The sequence below is a fragment of the Anolis sagrei genome, chromosome 1 (assembly GCF_037176765.1).
Source record: "Anolis sagrei isolate rAnoSag1 chromosome 1, rAnoSag1.mat, whole genome shotgun sequence".
NCBI lineage: Eukaryota > Metazoa > Chordata > Lepidosauria > Squamata > Dactyloidae > Anolis > Anolis sagrei.
In genome coordinates, this window is record NC_090021.1 from 35091854 (window position 1) to 35110479 (window position 18626).

General features: G+C 39.9%; 1 protein-coding gene and 1 long non-coding RNA gene across 6 annotated transcripts in view; one reads left to right on the forward strand and one right to left on the reverse strand.

The window, feature by feature from the left end:
• Positions 1-3963, forward strand: part of LOC132761417 (uncharacterized) — a 5485-nt gene extending 1522 nt beyond the window's left edge. The window contains exons 2-4 of the long non-coding RNA XR_010909211.1: positions 1620-1707; positions 2745-2875; positions 3767-3963. This is a non-coding gene — a long non-coding RNA (uncharacterized lncRNA). The remainder of the gene's footprint in view (positions 1-1619; positions 1708-2744; positions 2876-3766) is intronic.
• The window catches only part of ESRRG (estrogen related receptor gamma), a 501516-nt gene that overhangs the window by 200249 nt on the left and 282641 nt on the right, over positions 1-18626 (reverse strand). Inside the window, exon 1 of one of the 5 annotated variants that reach the window (XM_060754258.2) lies at positions 3584-3743. The exons of 3 other annotated variants lie outside the window; for them this stretch is intronic. In XM_060754258.2, coding sequence (XP_060610241.2) covers positions 3584-3742 — 159 coding nt within the window. In that variant the 5' untranslated portion in view covers position 3743. Of the gene's footprint in view, positions 1-3583; positions 3744-18626 lie in introns of those variants that run through there. One more of the 5 variants, XM_060754263.2, reaches the window with a different exon arrangement.

Genomic DNA, 18626 nt, shown 5'->3' on the forward strand with positions numbered 1-18626 from the left:
ACAGAGAGGGATGGACAGACTTAAGTAAAAACAAAGTTTCAATTCCATCTCATCTGTCTAAATCAGGCATGGGCAAACTTTGGCCCTCCAGGTATTTTGGACTTCAACTCCTACAATTCCTAACAGCTGGCAGTTTGGGCGTCCTCTTGGATTCTTCGCTTACACTTGAGGCTCAGGTGTCGGCGGTATCCGGGAGGGCCTTTGCGCAACTGAGACTTGCGCGCCAACTGCGACCATACCTCGTGAAGGCTGATCTGGCCGGGGTGGTCCATGCCTTGGTCACCTCTAGAATGGATTACTGCAATGCGCTCTACGTGGGGCTGCCCTTGAAGACGGCTCGGAAACTTCAATTGGTCCAGCGGGCAGCAGCCAGGATGCTAACCGGGGCTCATTATCAAGAGAGGTCTACCCCTCTGTTCAAGGAGCTCCACTGGCTGCCATTTATTTTCCGAGCCCAATTCAAGGTGCAGGTGCTTACCTACAAAGCCCTAAACGGTTTGGGACCACCCTACCTGCGTGACCGCATCACCATCTACGAACCCACACGCTCGCTTCGGTCATCTGGAGAGGCCCTGCTCGTGATCCCACCCACGTCGCAAGCGCGCTTGGTGGGGACACGGGACAGGGCCTTTTCTGTGGCGGCCCCCCGACTTTGGAACACCCTCCCAAAAGATCTCAGACAGGCCCCCACTCTAGCCGTTTTCAGAAGGAATTTAAAAACTTGGCTGTTCCGTTGTGCCTTCTCAGACTAGGAATCCCCACCCCAAGTCCTAGTAGCACCTTAGCATAACTAATTGTCGCTGCACACTGCACTTTTAATCCCACGTGCCTCCTGCCATTTCAGCACTTTTAACCCTTGTACCCCAGTGCGCCGGCCGAACCAGTTTTAATAATGTCTTGATGTACTGCTATTGTGGTTATTTTGCTTATTGTTTGATTTGCTTAGTTATTGTGGTGTTATGCTATTTTGTTTATTGCTGATTTGCTTGCTATTGTGATGTTATGCTCTCTATTGTATTGTTGTTTTGAGGCTTCGGCCTGTGTAAACCGCATCGAGTCCTTCGGGAGATGCTAGCGGGGTACAAATAAAGTTAATAATAATAATAATAATAATTGTAGGAGTTGAAGTAAAAAAAACCTGGAGGGCCAAAGTTTGCCCATGCTTAGTCTAAATGCACTGGGGAACCTGCATGTGGGAGGAAATCCTCAGCATCTTGAGTGAAACATGGCTAGGATGGAACTGTTCATACTTCATTTCTCTTTCCCATTTCTAAAGATCTGAGCAGAGTACGGGTGGAATGGGGGCTTGCTTTCTGCTGAGCTTCTGCACTTCCAAGTTTTGTAAACATGCAAGGCTGCCAGTGTTTGTCTTTGCATCACTCTGAGAGAGAGAGAGAAACATGCTCGGGAGCTGGAAAGAAAAGGCTGTGCACTTTGACCATGTTTATGCTGAAAAGGGGCCGCATGCCTGTTTGCAAACCTATGAGGATGCCTAAAGGCAAACAGGATGATGCCTGTTAATATTGGTCTGTTTTATTTGCGTCTCCAAAAAAGGAATAAGCAAGAGAAACTTTGTTGATCAGTGTTACCAGTATTAACTATTATTATCTGAATGCAAGTTTTATACAGTTCAAAGGCGTTTCTCCAAAATAACACTGTGGGACCGTCCAGCAAACTGAACTGTTCGGCAGTGCAAAGGAGCCAAAGGTATGTACAATAATTTGGATATTGGTCCCAATGAAGTCATTTCCAAATAGAGATACATTGGATTGGGCTATATCCCATTTAAATCTTTAAATATGTTGGCTTGTATTTGGTACATAAATATTTTTTTAAAATCTCTGAAGTATCTCTTCAGAGCCGCTGGTGGTGCAGCGGGTTAAACCGCTGAGATGCCGAACTTGCTGACTGAAAGGTCAGCAGTTCAAATCTGGGAGTGGGAGTGAGCTACTGCTGTTAGCGCCAGCTTCTGCCAACCTAGCACTTTGAAAACATTCAAATGTGTGTAGATCAATAGGTACTGCTTCTGCGGGAAGGTAACAGCACTCCATGCAGTCATGCTGGCCACATGACCTTTGAGGCGTCTACGGACAACACCGGCTCTTCAGCTTAGAAATGGAGATGAGCACCACCACCCAGACTAGACTTAATGTCAAGGGGAACTTCTACCTTTACTATGGAAAATTATCTAACCCTTTACCCAAGGTTCAGATCCTTGTTCAGCCATGGAACTCACTGGGGCAAGTCACACTCTCATAACCTCAGAGGGAGGCCATGGCAAAATCCCCTCTAAATGAATCTTTTGAAGAAAATTATACTACAAGTTCATCTTAGGGTTGCTGTAAGTCAGAAATGACTTGAATGCAAACAACAGAAACAACCCACAAATACTCCACCTCTGGCTCCTGCATGTTAAAGCTACTGACCTGCTTCACTTAATACAAACACACTTAATACATGGATGCCAGTCTCCAGACTAACAACAGACATTTTTTGAAAAACTGCAAAAATAAAGTAGGGTACAACTTTATTATAAAGCAACCTATGTTTATTTCACCTATTTGTGAAATATAATAAGTGTATAATAATTATTATTTACATTATTATTATTATTATTATTATTATCATACCCTGTGCCACTGAAAATAGTGCTATATACAAGAATGCAATAATTATTACAATTTTTTTTAAAAACCACTTTTTCACTAATTCAGCAGTTTGTATGTTTTTTCTCCTGAGTGAAGCACTCCGTGATACAAATGGCATCATCGTTCAGATCAAAACAAATCAGTGCTCACCTTCAGAATGCATTAATGCCATTCACAAACGGGAATACAACAGCTGTCTCCAAGTCTATTTGAAAGCTTTCACCAAAGTAAGATGACAGAATGGAAGACAAATATATGTATGTGCAGTAGACATGTTTGTGCTTCTTTGCTTTCCTGAGCAACTTCTAGCATTTAATACATTTATCCCACGAACAGTTGCGAGTCTGCTGCTTCTATGCAGACAAATATGCACATTCTTAGGGATACAAATACACACCGCAGAAGTTGATCTCATCACCAGAGAAAACCAGGTGGCAAAAGCTTAATTACCAGTAACATTATTCTGCCTATACTGGTAAATGTAGCCTCTAATTAAGATGTAAATTTTAGTTCTGAATGGTGGATTAAAAGCAATCTGACATGCATCCTATCCAACCATTCTTCGGATTCACTAAACAAGCTGAGGGAAAAGATTAAGCATGTATTCTAATAGTGTCAGAATCTAACATACCTTCCTACAAATATTTCAATTAATAAGAACTGTTTGTAGCAGATGTGCTTAATTTCCATATAACTTATATATCATTTATATCCAAAGTCTGGATATAACAATATTGAAGCATATTCGTATACCCATTGAGTATACTCTTTGAATTCATCTATTCATCCATCTATCTTCGCACCTAATAAATCACATTCAATTGAAAGTTTCCTGAAAGCATACTTTTGTCCAGGCTTCCTAGTCTAAAGCCTAGATAACAATATAAACAGAGAATATATAATATTAAACTATTAGAAAATTATTTAAAAATTACCTCATATTGTCTTACGATCATTGTAGTTAGCTGTGGACATTCTTTGGACGACTGTCTGCTCTTCTGCTCTGCTTTCCCATCTATTACGCTGCTCCACTGAATTCCTGCTGTCCTCTTTCCTGTCCATGTCATCTTATGCTCCCCCCTCCAACACGACATTAACTATTGCTATCTTTCTACCAGGCACCTTGGAAGCATCTGTCTCTGCTGATGCTGCTTAGAAGACCACAGCCGTAGTATTATAATTTATGCATTCATGAAAGGCAGTTGGCCTTCCCCCCTGGGATTCAAAATGTCACCTCCAGTAGACCTGGGCTTGAAATTTCAACTGTGTTTTTGAACTTCTCATGCCAGTTTTTTAACAAAAGGAGAAACATCACAGTATTATTACCATCCTTGTTCATCTGAAAACTGCTTGTTACGTTTCATGTACTATTGAACAGGAAGACTCGTGAAAATATAAACAAGGCAAACCCACAATTTTCACATTATCAAAAATACAAGGAGTATTCTCTTTTGCTAACACACACACACACACATACCCTTGCTAAGTCAAATGCTGCTGTGTATAAACTCACCTCATGGAGTCGGCACAAAGCGATAGTGAAAATCAGAGCTAGGAGGGTGAGAGACGCTGTCCTGAGTATTTGCACCAGGCAGTGAGTGCTCTTGAACAGTGTCTACATCTTCACATCTCCTCTGCATATTTCTGCGGATAATTATCCCCATGCAGAGTACTGTATATCTTTAAGCACCCTCACACTTAAGTGCTACAGACAGCTCATTGCGTCCAAATTGCCCGATTCTGAAGCCACAGCTACCTCAAGGCTACTGAAGTAAAGATTCAATGGCACTTTGCAGAAGCAGTACAATTAATTGTGCCAAGTGCAGAAAAAGACCACGGAAGAAAAATACAAAGGGGGGCTTGGGTCTACTATGAGGTTACTAGGCACTTGCTCAGTTGTACGCCAAGTTATTTAAAAATCATCATGTCCTCTCCTGTGTTTATTTATTTATTTTTCTCCTGCCTTCCTCCCCATACAGGCACTCAAGGCAGCTAACAGCAAACGTGATACAATACAAATTAAAAACAAAAAATGGATGTAAATATGAATATAAAACTAACAAACAATTAAATCTTGGTGTCATGAAGCATGAACACTAAAATACGATTGCTGTTAAAACCATACACACACCCAAATCCCATTCATACCATCCCTAGCAGTCTGCCCCTCAAAAACATGTATCCCTTCAGTGCCAACAAATCCTATCACCTTTTCAATTGAGTTTGAATTAAGTGCTGCAATTTTTTGTAATTCACCTTGTATTGTCTGACGTTCATTGTAAAAGGACCAAAGTAATAGATTTGTTTAGATATACCATAGTACCTGGACAGAAAAATGCCAGAGAATACAGGATTTAAAGAATTGGGAAGCGAAGGGTTGACTTCCAAGGGCCTGTCTTTGCAAATACACCAATTCCAAACTCTCTTAATTGAAAACAAATATCCTAAGAAGCCATTAAGACTCATACATGTTTGCTGTTTGTCTTTTCTACTTTTCCTCAGAAAGCTCGGCACATCCCTGGCTCCAATAAAATTCCCTCCACACGCACAGAAAGTGACAAGCTCACTCTCTGAATTTCTTTGCACGCTTATGTACACTTGAGCAAATGGTAGTAGATTACTACTTTAGAGCCCATCTGCTGCTTTCATTTATATTTAGCAGAAATAATGACCACCCTGCCTAGATTTTAGACAAGGCGCAATGTTAGAATATGCTTTTAAATACAAGCTGCAGATAAGCATACATGTGCGTGCCTATGCATGTGTGAGAGTGCACATGCACACACTTCATCTCCCTTTATTTCTAGGTAAATATATGCAAAAGTTCTTTTTTCCAAGTAAAACATCATACCAATAATTTTATCCTATCATTGCTATATGATAGATCCACCACAACAGGTATTCTGCATCCGTAATTCTTCAGACAATTTCTATTTAAATTAGTACTAGGGATGTATTAGAAACTGATAAACTATACCATTCTGTAAAGCGACATTTTGCTTGCTGATTTAAATTCTCTTTTCAAGAACATCAGTAGACACTTACAAGTACTATCTTAGTTTTTTTTTCCCCTTTTCTTTTTCTAAAACTGATGTATAACCCATAGCGGACTCTTTTCCTAACACATGTTTCCTTAGAGAACCCCACGGTGTTACTGTCTTAGAAAACGAAGGCAAAGATGACTGAGGGAATTCAGTCACTCTGTTTAATTAATACAGGATTATTTCACTTTCATTTTGCGGAGATAATAATACGACTGGCGGAATGTCAGTAAAAATTAAATCATAAACTAGTGGAGTGCCAAGGGGAAAGCTTACTTTGGTTATGGAGTATCCCCTGTAGAAATCTTGAAAAATCTTCTACATATTTACACTAGTAAAATACCACATGCTGTTCCATCGGATAGTGAAAGATTTCGAGAATCTGCATGACATGTATCACAGAGCACATTTTTCAGATTATACATTAATAAGAGAGTTGAAGGTGTGTTGTTTCCTGAATGTTAAGTCACCAAATGCTAAATGATAAAGTACACTCAAGGTCAGCATTGCATTTTGGACAATCTCGGTCACTGATGTTATGATAATCGCATCTAAAATATTCGTACAGAAAGCACAAAAAGATTATTATGATAAACAACAGTACGAAAGAAAAGCAATTCATATTGCTTTCTTTCCCTCACAATAAATTGCTACTCTTTATTGGGACAATGAGGCCACGTATTTTGTTTTAGCCACTTTTTCTTCTAGTTCCCTACATAATATTTTCAAAGAGATTGAGAGAAATCTGTTTAATGTGAAAGAAGTTGTTTGGGTCTTTCTTTCTTTTTAAAAGCCACTTTGTGGAAAGGATTTTTTAAAAGCCAGTATAATCATCCACCCTAAAATCAAATTAGGATATCTCACCAACTATGGGACAAGATCAGATGGCTCTTTTCCTCACCTCCTGTCTCTCCCCAGCTTCCTACCTAACTGGAAGCTCAGGGCACTAAAAATAGAAAAGAAGATGGAGTGCAAATATTTCCCCAGTGAAAACACCAATAATCTTTACTGTGAGCTGACACGAATTGCTTGTTACACTGCCCTAGGATATCATGGCCTGAAGCGACAGCACTCACAGACACACAAGCGCGCACACACACACACATTCAAAGGCACTAAGCATCTCAAAAGCTAAAGTAATGTGCATTTGTGTAGGTGCATTTTCAGCAGACCTATGAAATCGGACGTCTGGTTGATACACCTGCCATACAAAACCCATCATTTGTAGCCTTCTAGGTTTTAGTTTCCTCTAAACACCATGGCCCATCTTTCTCTCCCTATCAATTCACTTTTCTCAGGCATTTTTTTTTTGTTATTAATGTTATTGCTATTATTACTGTGCAAGCATAAGCTGATCCACAGGGGAGCCTGTGCAATTTAACCCCTGAAGCGCTAATTTTTTTTTTGCACATGTGCAAAGGCACAGGTTTGTTGTTGCCTCTAGCAATATCCCAGCAAGACGAGTGATGGCGGTGTCATATCATCACATAGTGACTTAATCTATTGCGACATCCAGGGAATGGGCAACTGAAAAAGATTTACAGGACATGTTTTTTAACTGCATACAAACACATTATCCCCATTTTTCAGTAACCCAGCCACAGTGGGATCACACCAGAACAAATTTCACCCGCCTTCATCTTCCAGTTCCACATATTAAGCCCTGTGTCATCTAACCTGCTTTTTTGACCAAGAATGTAACTCTAATAAAAGCATTTTTGTAACATCTTACTTTTTTATTCTTTTCATGTCTCGTGTTTAACAAGCAGTCAGAGCGCGATGAATCACTGAATAGGGCAGCCGTAGTAGTGAGATTGTCCATGCACTGAAGGAAAGAGTCTTCCTTCTATATCCTTTTCAAACTGTCTGATATTACTGGTATGTTTAACAACAACAACAACAACAACAACTTTGTATACTGCCCTATCTCCCCAAAGGGACTCAGGACAGTTTCCAACAAAAATGGCAAACAGTCAATGGCAGAATACACTAACAAAGAGAAATAAATAATCCCTCAGATCCCAAAAGAAAATTCATAATGATAATAAAATTAAAATAATGACAGATAAACCAAAATTAAGAAATAACATAAGCAATCAACCACTGCATATCTAACATTAAAACATGATACAAATTCAAAAACAACTTAGAGGCAGCTCTTTTTTAAGGCATAAAGGATGTGGTTTTCAACTTTGAATACTTAGCTGCAACAAATATTGACAAAAAGAAAAATCACCTGTACTGTGCAATGGTAAAACTGACATATACAACCTTATCAAATGAAGGCAGAGAAGCATCTTCTCCCTGCTTCTCTGTGCTGCTGGCATGGAGTCCCCTGGAGCTACTTCTGGCGGGACTCTGGGGTTCCACTGCCCGCATGGAGCCCCAACGGAAGTACCCTTGCAACATGCTGACCCAACTAGTTCAAAAAATGCACTTGAGTCGAAGAGGAAGTGGGGGACAGCGGGGAAACGTGGGAAGGCAGAGGACAGACCCTGATGGTAGGGAACAGCCAGATGGGTTCCTAATCCTGGCCCACAATTTCCCCCATCGTCCCCCACTTTACAGAGGGCCATCTGATGAGGTCTATAGTCATTCCCTCAGCTTGACATACTTAATATGAGCATCATAATTTTGCTTCCTGCTCAGTTTCATTTTTTAGCAATTGATACATTAGGATACGATAAAAGAATAAACATTAATATATCGGTGTTTAGATCAGGCATGGGCAAACTACATTCCAGGGGCTGGATGCGGCCTCCTAGGTGCTTACTTCAGACCCTCCTTAGTTTCCCTGTTCTTTTGGCATAGGGATGTGGTGACTCGCTGCATCCTTATGCAGAAAGGACGAGGGAGGAAGACATGCAGTGACTCAGAGCTCTCTGGAGCACTCTCACCCACTGCATGTCTTGCCCTCCTCCCAGCATAAGGAGAGTGTGAGTGACCCCATCCTTATGCTGAGAGGATGGCCCAAGAAAGGTACATAGCAGCTGAAAGCCCTCAAGAGTGCTCTCGGCAGTTGCCTGTCTGACCTTCCTTCTGGCATAACATCAAAGAGGACAGCCCAAAGATCGAGGTGGGGAGGATCGGGGAGTAGGATCAGGACGGTCACCACATGTCTCAATTTCCTCCTGACATAAGGATGGGGTGAGTAGCTCCATTATTATGCAAGGAGGACAACCTGAGGATGCCCCAGGCCCTGCCCCCTTCCGGCCCTGCCCTTTCACATCCACCCCCTTCCTGGGCCCATCTCACCTGGCATGTGCCCAGCTGTCTTCCCTTTCAGCCAGACTCACAATGCAGCCTCAAGGCAAAAATGTTTGTCCATGTCTGGTTTAGATGAACTGTAATCCTAATACAAGAACTTTGGTAGTCTTTTTTTTATGTCAGGAGCGACTTGAGAAACTGCAAAACACTTCTGGTGTGAGAGAATTGGCCGTCTGCAAGGACGTTGCCCAGGGGGTGCCCAGATGTTTTTGATGTTTTATCATCCTTGTGGGAGGCTTCTCTCATGTCCCCGCATGGGGAATTGGAGCTGACAGAGGGAGCTCATTCACGCTCTTCCTGGATTCGAACCGCCAACCTATTAGTCTTCAGTCCTGCCAGTATAAGGGTTTAATCCACTGCGTCACCGGGCTTATATAATGCACAATACAAATGAACCATTGTCGCTGTTGAGTAGATTCATGCACTGACCAGAAATATTTGTTTGGGGAAGAGGGGAATAGTGGACCTGAATCTTATGACCACTTCTTCCGATCTAAGCTATATGGCAGGCCCTTGGTATCTCCTGGAGTTAGGTTCCAAGATGCCAAAATACACGGATGTTCAAATCTCCTTATATACAATGGCATAGTAAAATGCTGTACCTTATATATAAAATGGCAAAATCCAGGTTTACGTTTTGGATTTCTGTACATATTTTAACCCCATGCATGGTCAAATTTATGAATGCAGATTCCTTGGATATGGAGGGCCAACTGATTATGCTTTGTATTGTCCATATTTTTGGAAGCAAAAGAGAGGAAGATATTTAAAGATCTCGATTTGTTCAAGATTGGAAAGTTACTTTTAAAAGTGTAGTGACATACCGAAGCCATCTAAACCCAGATTATCAACCTAATCATACTCCATCATGTCATTATACTAAATCTTGAAAGTAACTTTGCTAGTTACTTTTGGAGGGTAAGATTTCAGTACATTTAGCACTGGATTATCATTGATTCATATAGACAAATTACTGCAGGCCCTTCAGTGTTATCTGTTATCTCCATTATGTGTGTTAATTAAGTAATTGGATACAAATGCATGGGATCAAGCTGCTAGTCTCGCTGAAGCTGATATTGGATTCACATTTGATTTTGTATTGTTTTCTATTGTACTTTGTATTTTGTTAGTTTGATTTCTTGTCACCAGTCCTAGAACAGGTCACAAAAGTGCAAAAAAAGAAAAAGAAAAAAAAAGAAAGGTCCAAAAGGAAACTGCTCCAGGGTCCCAACTACATTAATATATCTTCGACTTTACTCACTGTTCTGGATTGTATAATGCAGATGTTAATGGTGCCTGGTCTTCCATTCAGTTTTCTAACTACGAATCTGAGCCCAAATAATTATACCTTATCAAATGCTGTACCCAGAAGTTTAGTCATATTAGGAAATGGATGGGGAATATCCAGCCCTCCGGGTATTGTCAAACTGCATTCCTGACCATGCTATGCTACTCAGGGCTTTGAGGAATGCAATCCAGAAATATCTAGAAGGCCACAAATGTTACTATTATACAACATTTTTGTGATTAAAAACTTCAAAAGCATTGATTTTAGATATTTTTAGACAATTGATATAAGAATGATATTTCAAAAATAGCTTCACCACCTTATATTCTTGAAGTTTATATCATCTGATAGTATCTATTCAAAACCTTAAGGAATAAAATATATATCAGGATTTATTTTTCACATGTATTAGGCAAAAATGGCTAGTAAAACATTGCTATAGTGTGTCTATGCTTATTTATGACTAATGTAATAAATATCCTTAGTTTTTTAAAATAAAAATGTATTAACATATTAGAAGATGATTAAACGAGACAATATAATCCTAATGTGATCATTTTGTGGCTGGACCTTCCATTATTACTCATTTCTATTGATTAGCCAGTTAGACTTATTCAATTATTCAATGCTAATCAATAGGTTTAGCTCTAGGATACATAAATACTACCCCTGCCTTTACCTAATTTAGCCCATGTGTCTAGTAATTTGCAAAAAAAAGTCTTGATTTTATCATTATGAATATGCAGAAGCAAAGTTTTGGGAAATAGTATTAATTTCTGCTTTCCCTGCTGTTTTTGTTGTTGTTGAACAAAGTTTGAACTAATATTTCCATTTAATTTCTTGATTTCCTCCCCCTCTTAGTGTTTCCATCTGATGAGGTATTAACAGTAAGGCAAGTACATCTAGGCATTATTATCCATTTACTTTAATGCAATATATACTGGTATAGTGATGTCTTCACATTTTGATAAATTTGGCTGCAAAAGAAGCAAGATTCCTCACTACGTTTTTAGCAATGTTGTAACCCACCGTGAGGAAAAACAGGTAAGAAATAAAACTATTATTAGTTTCATCATCATCATCATTATGTTTCTCAATATATTTTCATAGTCTGGATGCGTTAGATGCCTATTTTGCTCACAAAACAAAGTATTTGAATTAAGAGTTCCTAGATCTGTGGTTACAGCCCTCCATTTCATGTTGAAATCAATCCAGTTAGCAAGATCAACACTTCAGGATGATGGGATTTGGAGTCTAACAGCCATTAGAAACACTGAATCATAGAATCGTAGAGTTGCAAGGGGCCTCATGGAATATCAGATCCAGCCCTCTACTCAATGCAGGATCGCTTGCAAGCATCCCTAGCAGGTAACTGTCTAGCTTCTTTTTGAACATTCAGAGAAGGAAGCCCCACCACCTCTCTAAGTAATTGGTTCCATTATCTACTACTTTAGAAGGAATGTCATTGTTGAGATATTTATTTATTTATTTATTTATTTATTTATTTATTTATTTATGATATTTCTACCCCGCCTTTCTCGAATCTGAAGGTGACTCAAGGTGGCTTTACAACATAGGCAGCTATTCGATGCCATTAAAGCCATGTAAAAATCACAATAAACATTTAAAACAGAATTATAAAAAGGCTTGTTCAAAAAGCCATGTTTTCTCATTCCTTCTAATGTACAATCAAAATCTACCTTCAACTAAAAAGCATTAGACTCAGGATTCCATCACACGGGGGGACACTTGCACCCCAGGTGATCCACAGAGCCCCACACCATCCATCACATGACACATGCTCACTTTGTGTGGAGCTCTGCTGATCAACTGGGAGGCAAGCATTCTACAATGCTGCACCCAGAACACAGGAGGCTTCCTGTGTTCCATTGGGAAAAAACAGGTAGTTCAGGGAGGAGCCATACAGCAACACTGGCCTGCCATTTCACCACAGAGGCTGGCAAATCACCCCGTGCAACCTCATCAATGTGATGAGTTTGTTAGTTCTAGCTTTTAAGGCAGCACAGAACAATGACATCACACCAAGGCTTTAATATGGGCAGCCCCACATTTCTGCCACCTGCAGAATTCTGGGAAATGTAGTTAGAGCAGAGCCTTTTGAATTCTTAGCTGCAGAGGTCCTTGCCTTCCCAAACTACATTTCCCAGAATTCTGCAGATGGCAGAAATGCAGGGCTGCCCACTTTAAAGCCCTGATGTGATGACGTACTCAGTCTGCAACCTCATCTTTGTGGCAGCCCTGGAGGTATCTCAAGAGTGCAATCATGCCACTCCTCATTCTTCTCTTCATGAAGCAGACCATGCTCAGCTCCTATATTTTCTTCAGATGTCCTGTTCTTCATAGCTTTTTGTTGCTCTTCTCAGAACTCACTCCAACTTCTCTATACTATTCTTAAAATGAGGCCCCCAGACCTGAGCACAGTACTGATGAAATGAGATAGGAATTGGAATCTATATAAATAAAAATGTAATGTTCGTTTATGGGATTAACATAACTCAAAAACCACTGGATGAATTGACACTAAATTTGGACAGAATACAGCTATCAGGCCAATGAGTGACCATCACTAAAAAAAAAAACCCACTGAAAAACATAGCAGAAGAGACTTTAAAAGCCAAAAAAATAAAAAATACATTACAGCGCATGCACAAAACTACATATACACATATATACCGCTTTGAGTCCCCCTCGGGGTGAGAAAAGTGGTATATAAATGCTGTAAGTAAATAAATAAATAAATAAACAGACACAAAACACATATACACAGACTGGGCCACAGCAACGCATGGCAGGGGACGGCTAGTACAAAATAAGACACAAGATGAAACGTCTGGCTTGTTTTCTTCTTTGCTTACATTGTATAATTCCCTTGTTTTTCCTACAGACACATTTGTAGTTAGACAACAACTACACTTGGAATGTAGAGGTATGGCTTCTTAACCTTACCCTCAGTTAAGTTAACATCTCGCTGCTAAAATTCCTTGTATAACTGACTTGCTGCTATTCTCTGCATCATAGAGTCAACCTGTGCTATCTGTCTGAAAGGATCTGGTTACACCCTACCTCTAGTTCTGCATGCATACCGATTTCATACAAATGGTCAACTGTACAATGAAAAGCAAACAATTAAAGGAAGAAGTCAGTTTCAACACATCATCATCATCATCATCATCATCAGTCAAACAGAATGGGTATAAGATGTTCCCAGTCAGGTCTGGGTAGATTGTGCACTTTCATTAGATAAGAAAGAAAATAGTAGTTAATTTAAACAAATCTCAGCATCTAAGGGAATTTCTGTATAACCAGCCTGTATGAGAAAGTAGCAGCACAAGTCTGTGTCCACCCCCCTTGCAATCCGCATACCCCCCTTATGTCACATTTGCATTTCTATTCAGCTGAACTGCCTGACAATGAAGCAAATGGGCTTGCCTTATCTGTACAATTCTGGACAACAGAGATTTCTAAGCTGCACAAAAGCACAGCCTTGCCATTCAATGGTTCAACAGTTTCCACTTTAGCCCCCCAAGATCCTGTGGGGAATGCTGTCACATAAACACCTGTCCCTATATTTAAAAAAAGAAAATAGCAGCCCACAAACACAACAACCCTTAAACTCTCACATGCCAAGGGGTGGGGGAATTAATTAAAAAATAAAACAAAAAATCCAATATGATTTCCCCTGAAGGAATCCAAGAAACCTTAAGAAGGAAAGAAAAAGCAAAATATAAGAAAATAACAAAGTCTCCAGTGTTAATTAACCCCAAATTTAATTTTGCATTCCAAGAAAACCTCATCTCCCATTCTCTCCTTACCTTCCTCTGTCACACATGCATTCACCCACATACACACACGCCAAAGTCAAATAACATTTAGAAGACAGTAGTGAGGTCTTGTATAGTTTCATTGCCATGTGAGAAAATTTCAAACTAAGTCCTTTAAAATTAACATTTTTCTGCTGATATCTTTAAAGTGATATCAGTCAGCCAGTTCTGAAATCTCTAGATCAACTTTGTGTTATGATGAGACTTACACTAGCTATAACATAGACTAGGATTTACACAGCCAAGAAAAGTTCTAATCAGGTTGATACACAAATACTCAAGCTATATGTATATTCTGTCTTACTATGCTGGTTCTCTGATTCGTATGCAACAGTCATAGTATTCTAGGCTGTTTGGGCTACAGATTTATTTATGGGAGGAATGGTAACAATTAAAGAATCTGGTAAACCTACTCAGATGATATCAATGGTGTTTTAAAGGACATTATAATAATCACAGTTTTTTCCATATCACATAGAAAGCATAGGCCAGTTACGTTGTAAGTAGTACCCATGTGAACCTAGTAATAGATACTATCAATGGAAAGCAGTAAATATTCTAGTCCAAAGACTATGGTGTTCCAAAAAGAATGATTCCTAAGGAGAAAGCCTATGTTACATATCCTGGTATGCTTCATGGAGAAACTGTGCCATATTCAAAATTATCCTCCTAAACAAATGTAGGCACTTAATATGAGGCAATGGGACCCAATGCTGGTTGCGTGGCATGGGTCAGAATTAGAGAAGCGAGGACATTACTTATTTGAACGTGTTTGCATACGATATCCGGATAACCTTAAGCACTGTGCGTGGCTGTTTGTTGTCCCCCCCCCCCCCTTTCTGGTGAACTATCTTGCCACGACTCTGTCACACCTGCGTCTCTCACTTGCTGCACTGTCTTGGCATTAGGTCCCAGCTATCATACTTTTGCCTAATATGAATTACAGTCATGGATAATAAAAGGTCCACTCTATGGCTTTGGATGTAGTCACAGAAGTCCTTTGTCCACAGCAGAGAGGACTTAGGAGTTCACTGTTCACATTGGCATCATGTTGGTGTTGGCTGCCTTCATAAATCATATAGCTAGGAGGGTTTGTGAAGCAGTATACCCTTAAGGGAAAACCGGGGCTTTGCTCTTAGTTGTAAGTCGTGCAGCTTCAACGGCTTTCCAGTAAATGGCTGACTGAGGAACAACTTAGAATGTTAGGACTGCCTTCCAGGGTCAGGTGATTTTCTAAAAGGAGGGCTGGGAGGGTTCGTCTCAGGGAAGACACCTGGCCTCAGCTTGATCTGCAGCAGATCACTCCTTTCTTGCTCCTTTCAGCCCAAAATAACTAACCAGACAAGGCTAAATCAAATGTCCCTTATTTCAACCCATTCTTTGTTTCTGGTCTCATTATCCCTTGGTTGGTCATCATTACTTTAGATGTAGTCACTGAAGAGAATTCTTAATAGGATACTGTTTGGTAAGTTTAAGACTGACCGTGGAAACTTTAAGTCCATTAAAAAACCATGTCTTCGGATGTGAGCCTGCCTGAGCTGTAAGATGGGCACTCTATTCATTTCACCATCTTCACAGGTGCATTTGGAGACAAAATTGGAAAAGACTTTCTACATTTCTGCTCCTAGGCACTGGAACAACTTTCCCAGGCTGTTTCCTTTCTCGCTGTATTTTTACCAGCAGCAAAAATGTGTATGTATGTGGATATATATATATATATATATATATATATATATATACACACACATACACACACACACAGAGAGAGAGAGAGAGAGAGCACACTACTTAGCACACATACTATAGCTCTGTAATCAAATTCAAAAGCCTGCCAAAATTCAGAAAAAGAGCAGGGAGGGGGCTAACTGGATATCCTATGGAAGGGAGTTCCATATAAAAAGGGCTTTCTTAAGTGTGCTGTAATACTTCTCTTTTTAATTTAAGTAACTATTTAGCTGGTTTTAGTCCTATCAACCACTTAATCTTGTTTAAATATTTTGTATGTTTTAGCTACAGTTGTTTTTAATTGTATTTCATCTTATTTTGTAAGCCACCTCAAGTCCCAATTTAGTGGAAAAAATGGGTTCCTAAAATGGAGAATAGAGATGATGTTGTGTCAGGACCCAGTTTTCAGGGCCTGGATTCTGGCACCAGAAATCAAGGCCCCTGACGTAGAACATTGACAAGGCACCTGCGACGGTTGACCCTGAGAGAAAACGGCTAGCAGTTTGGGTGGGTGGATTCCACGGGTTTTTGTCTTGGGGGGAATGACATCTTTGAATGTAGGGGAGGGTATATAAGGGAGTGCCAACTGGCACCAGGCACTCTCGGCTTTTTGCATGTCTATGTTTCCTGCAGTAAAGTTTCCAGTGATACCAGAGCATGGTCCTGTGTCTTCATTTGGGAGCAGCTACCGTGAGCTGACAATGCTGAGTTTGTCCCCCCCCCCCCAAAGAAACACACATTCAACTGAGAAAGGAGTAATTTATTTATACACTCGGAATCAATTGATTTTAATCATAAATGTTATGAGAATATATTTTAGATTTTTTTTCAGATCAACAGTCAATCATAAGAAGATGCAGAGTGATTTCTCACATTTCATACAGTTTTACTTGATAAAATACCAATCTTAAAACAGTATACATATTTCCTTTCTCCATTTCCGTTTATGAGAATGCCCATGATCTCCATTTCCTTTTATTCAATTAGTTTGCTATAATTTTCAAGTATTCTAAATTTCGGACATCCAACAGTTGTAAAAATATGAAATTGTCTTCAAAAATTTGTAATTACTGTTATTACACATTAAATGAAATTCTTAATTCTGCATACAGTTACTCGACTGTTAGAACTGAGCACATAATGTCTTTTTAATACACCCTGAAATGTATGTGTTACCATACCTTAAATTTAATGCTTCGGTAAAACCCACTACTAGAACCTCAATATGAAGAACTGGAAACAAAGGAGTAACAATGGTCCAGTTTCTGTCACATGTGGGCTTGCTGCCATGTTTGTTCCACAGTGTGAGAATGGGTGACAATTTTTTATTAGACAAATGCTTGCTGGTGAGAGTGCAGAAGCTTTTGACCTTCACACAGCCCGATCCACAATCCTGTTAAGATGAAAATCTTGGATTTAAGCCCGTTTAATTCCATTCACTTCAACAAAACTCTAATTCAGCTTAAACACAAGTATTTTTCCTCAAGAGATTTGTGCATGGAAATTAAAGAAAGATACTATGCCTCATGAAAGCGCTTTAGATGGTTTCACATCTGATGCAAACATAAATGAGGTAGGTTTGGTAGTGAAGATTTTAAACCACAGCCCAAATTCGACCATTAAAGTGCCAGTATCAATATTATTTTGTTTGGTCCTTAGATTAGCAGATGTCTCAATCATTTCAAAAAGCCTGCCCAAAGAGCCATGTTTTCAGCTCCTTGTGATAACATTGTAATGTGGGGGCAAGCCTAATATCTCTGGGCAGGACATTCCAAAGCCAGAGGCCCCCTCTCTCTTCCCTACCAGCTGCACTTGGGACCGAGGTGGGACCAAGCAGGACCTCCCCAACAGATCTTAAAGCCCACCCTGGTTCATAGGGGGAGATGTGGTCATGAAGATAGGCAGGACCCGAACCATATAGGACTTTGTAGGTAATAACCTGCACTTTGAATTAGGACCAGAAACTTGTCGGCAGCCAGTGAAGCTGCTTCAAAAGGGTATGGTATGCTCCCTATAAGGAGGCCCGGTTAGTAATCTGGCTGACGACGTTTGCACTAATTGCAGTTTCCGAGCTGTCTTCAAAAGCAGCCCCGGGTAGAGTGCACTGCAGTAGTTCATTCTAGATGTAACTAAGGCATAGACTACCATGGCCAAGTCAGGTTTTCGAGGTACGGTCACAGCTGACACACAAGTTTTAACTGTGCAAAGGCCCTTCCAGCCACCACAACACCTGGGCTTCAAGCTTCAGCGTTGAATCCAAGAGAACCCCCAGGCTGTGGACCTGTGTCCTCAGGGGGATTGTAACCCCATCGAGCACAGGTTGTCACCCTATAACCTGGAGTTTTTCTTAAGGATCTTTTTTAATTTGTAAATTGATAACTGATCTGAAGTTTCAAGATGCAGCAAGCTATAAAAAATAAACATATAAATGCATAGACCAATCCAAAAAGAGAAATGGGATTCTGAGATAAATCTTGTTGCTTGCATCTTTGTCCAAATCATGCTTCAAATATTTATAAAACAACATCAAATAAAGTGCCTAAGTATGCTTTCGACACAGAGTGTATGCTAGATTATGCCACTACAAGAATTGTGTGTAACACAGAAATCTGAAAAATACCGAGGAAATCTAGCAGAGAGACAAAACAGATGAATTATGAAACATACAAGTAATGTGATATGACAAAGCAACACATTGGGACATCTTGCAAAAACACAGGACAAATACCAATGTTATTGCTCCTAGCTGAGTTTGACCGTTTTTTTCAGCCTCTGGCAATCTGACATAATGTATAACATAGGACCTTATCAGACG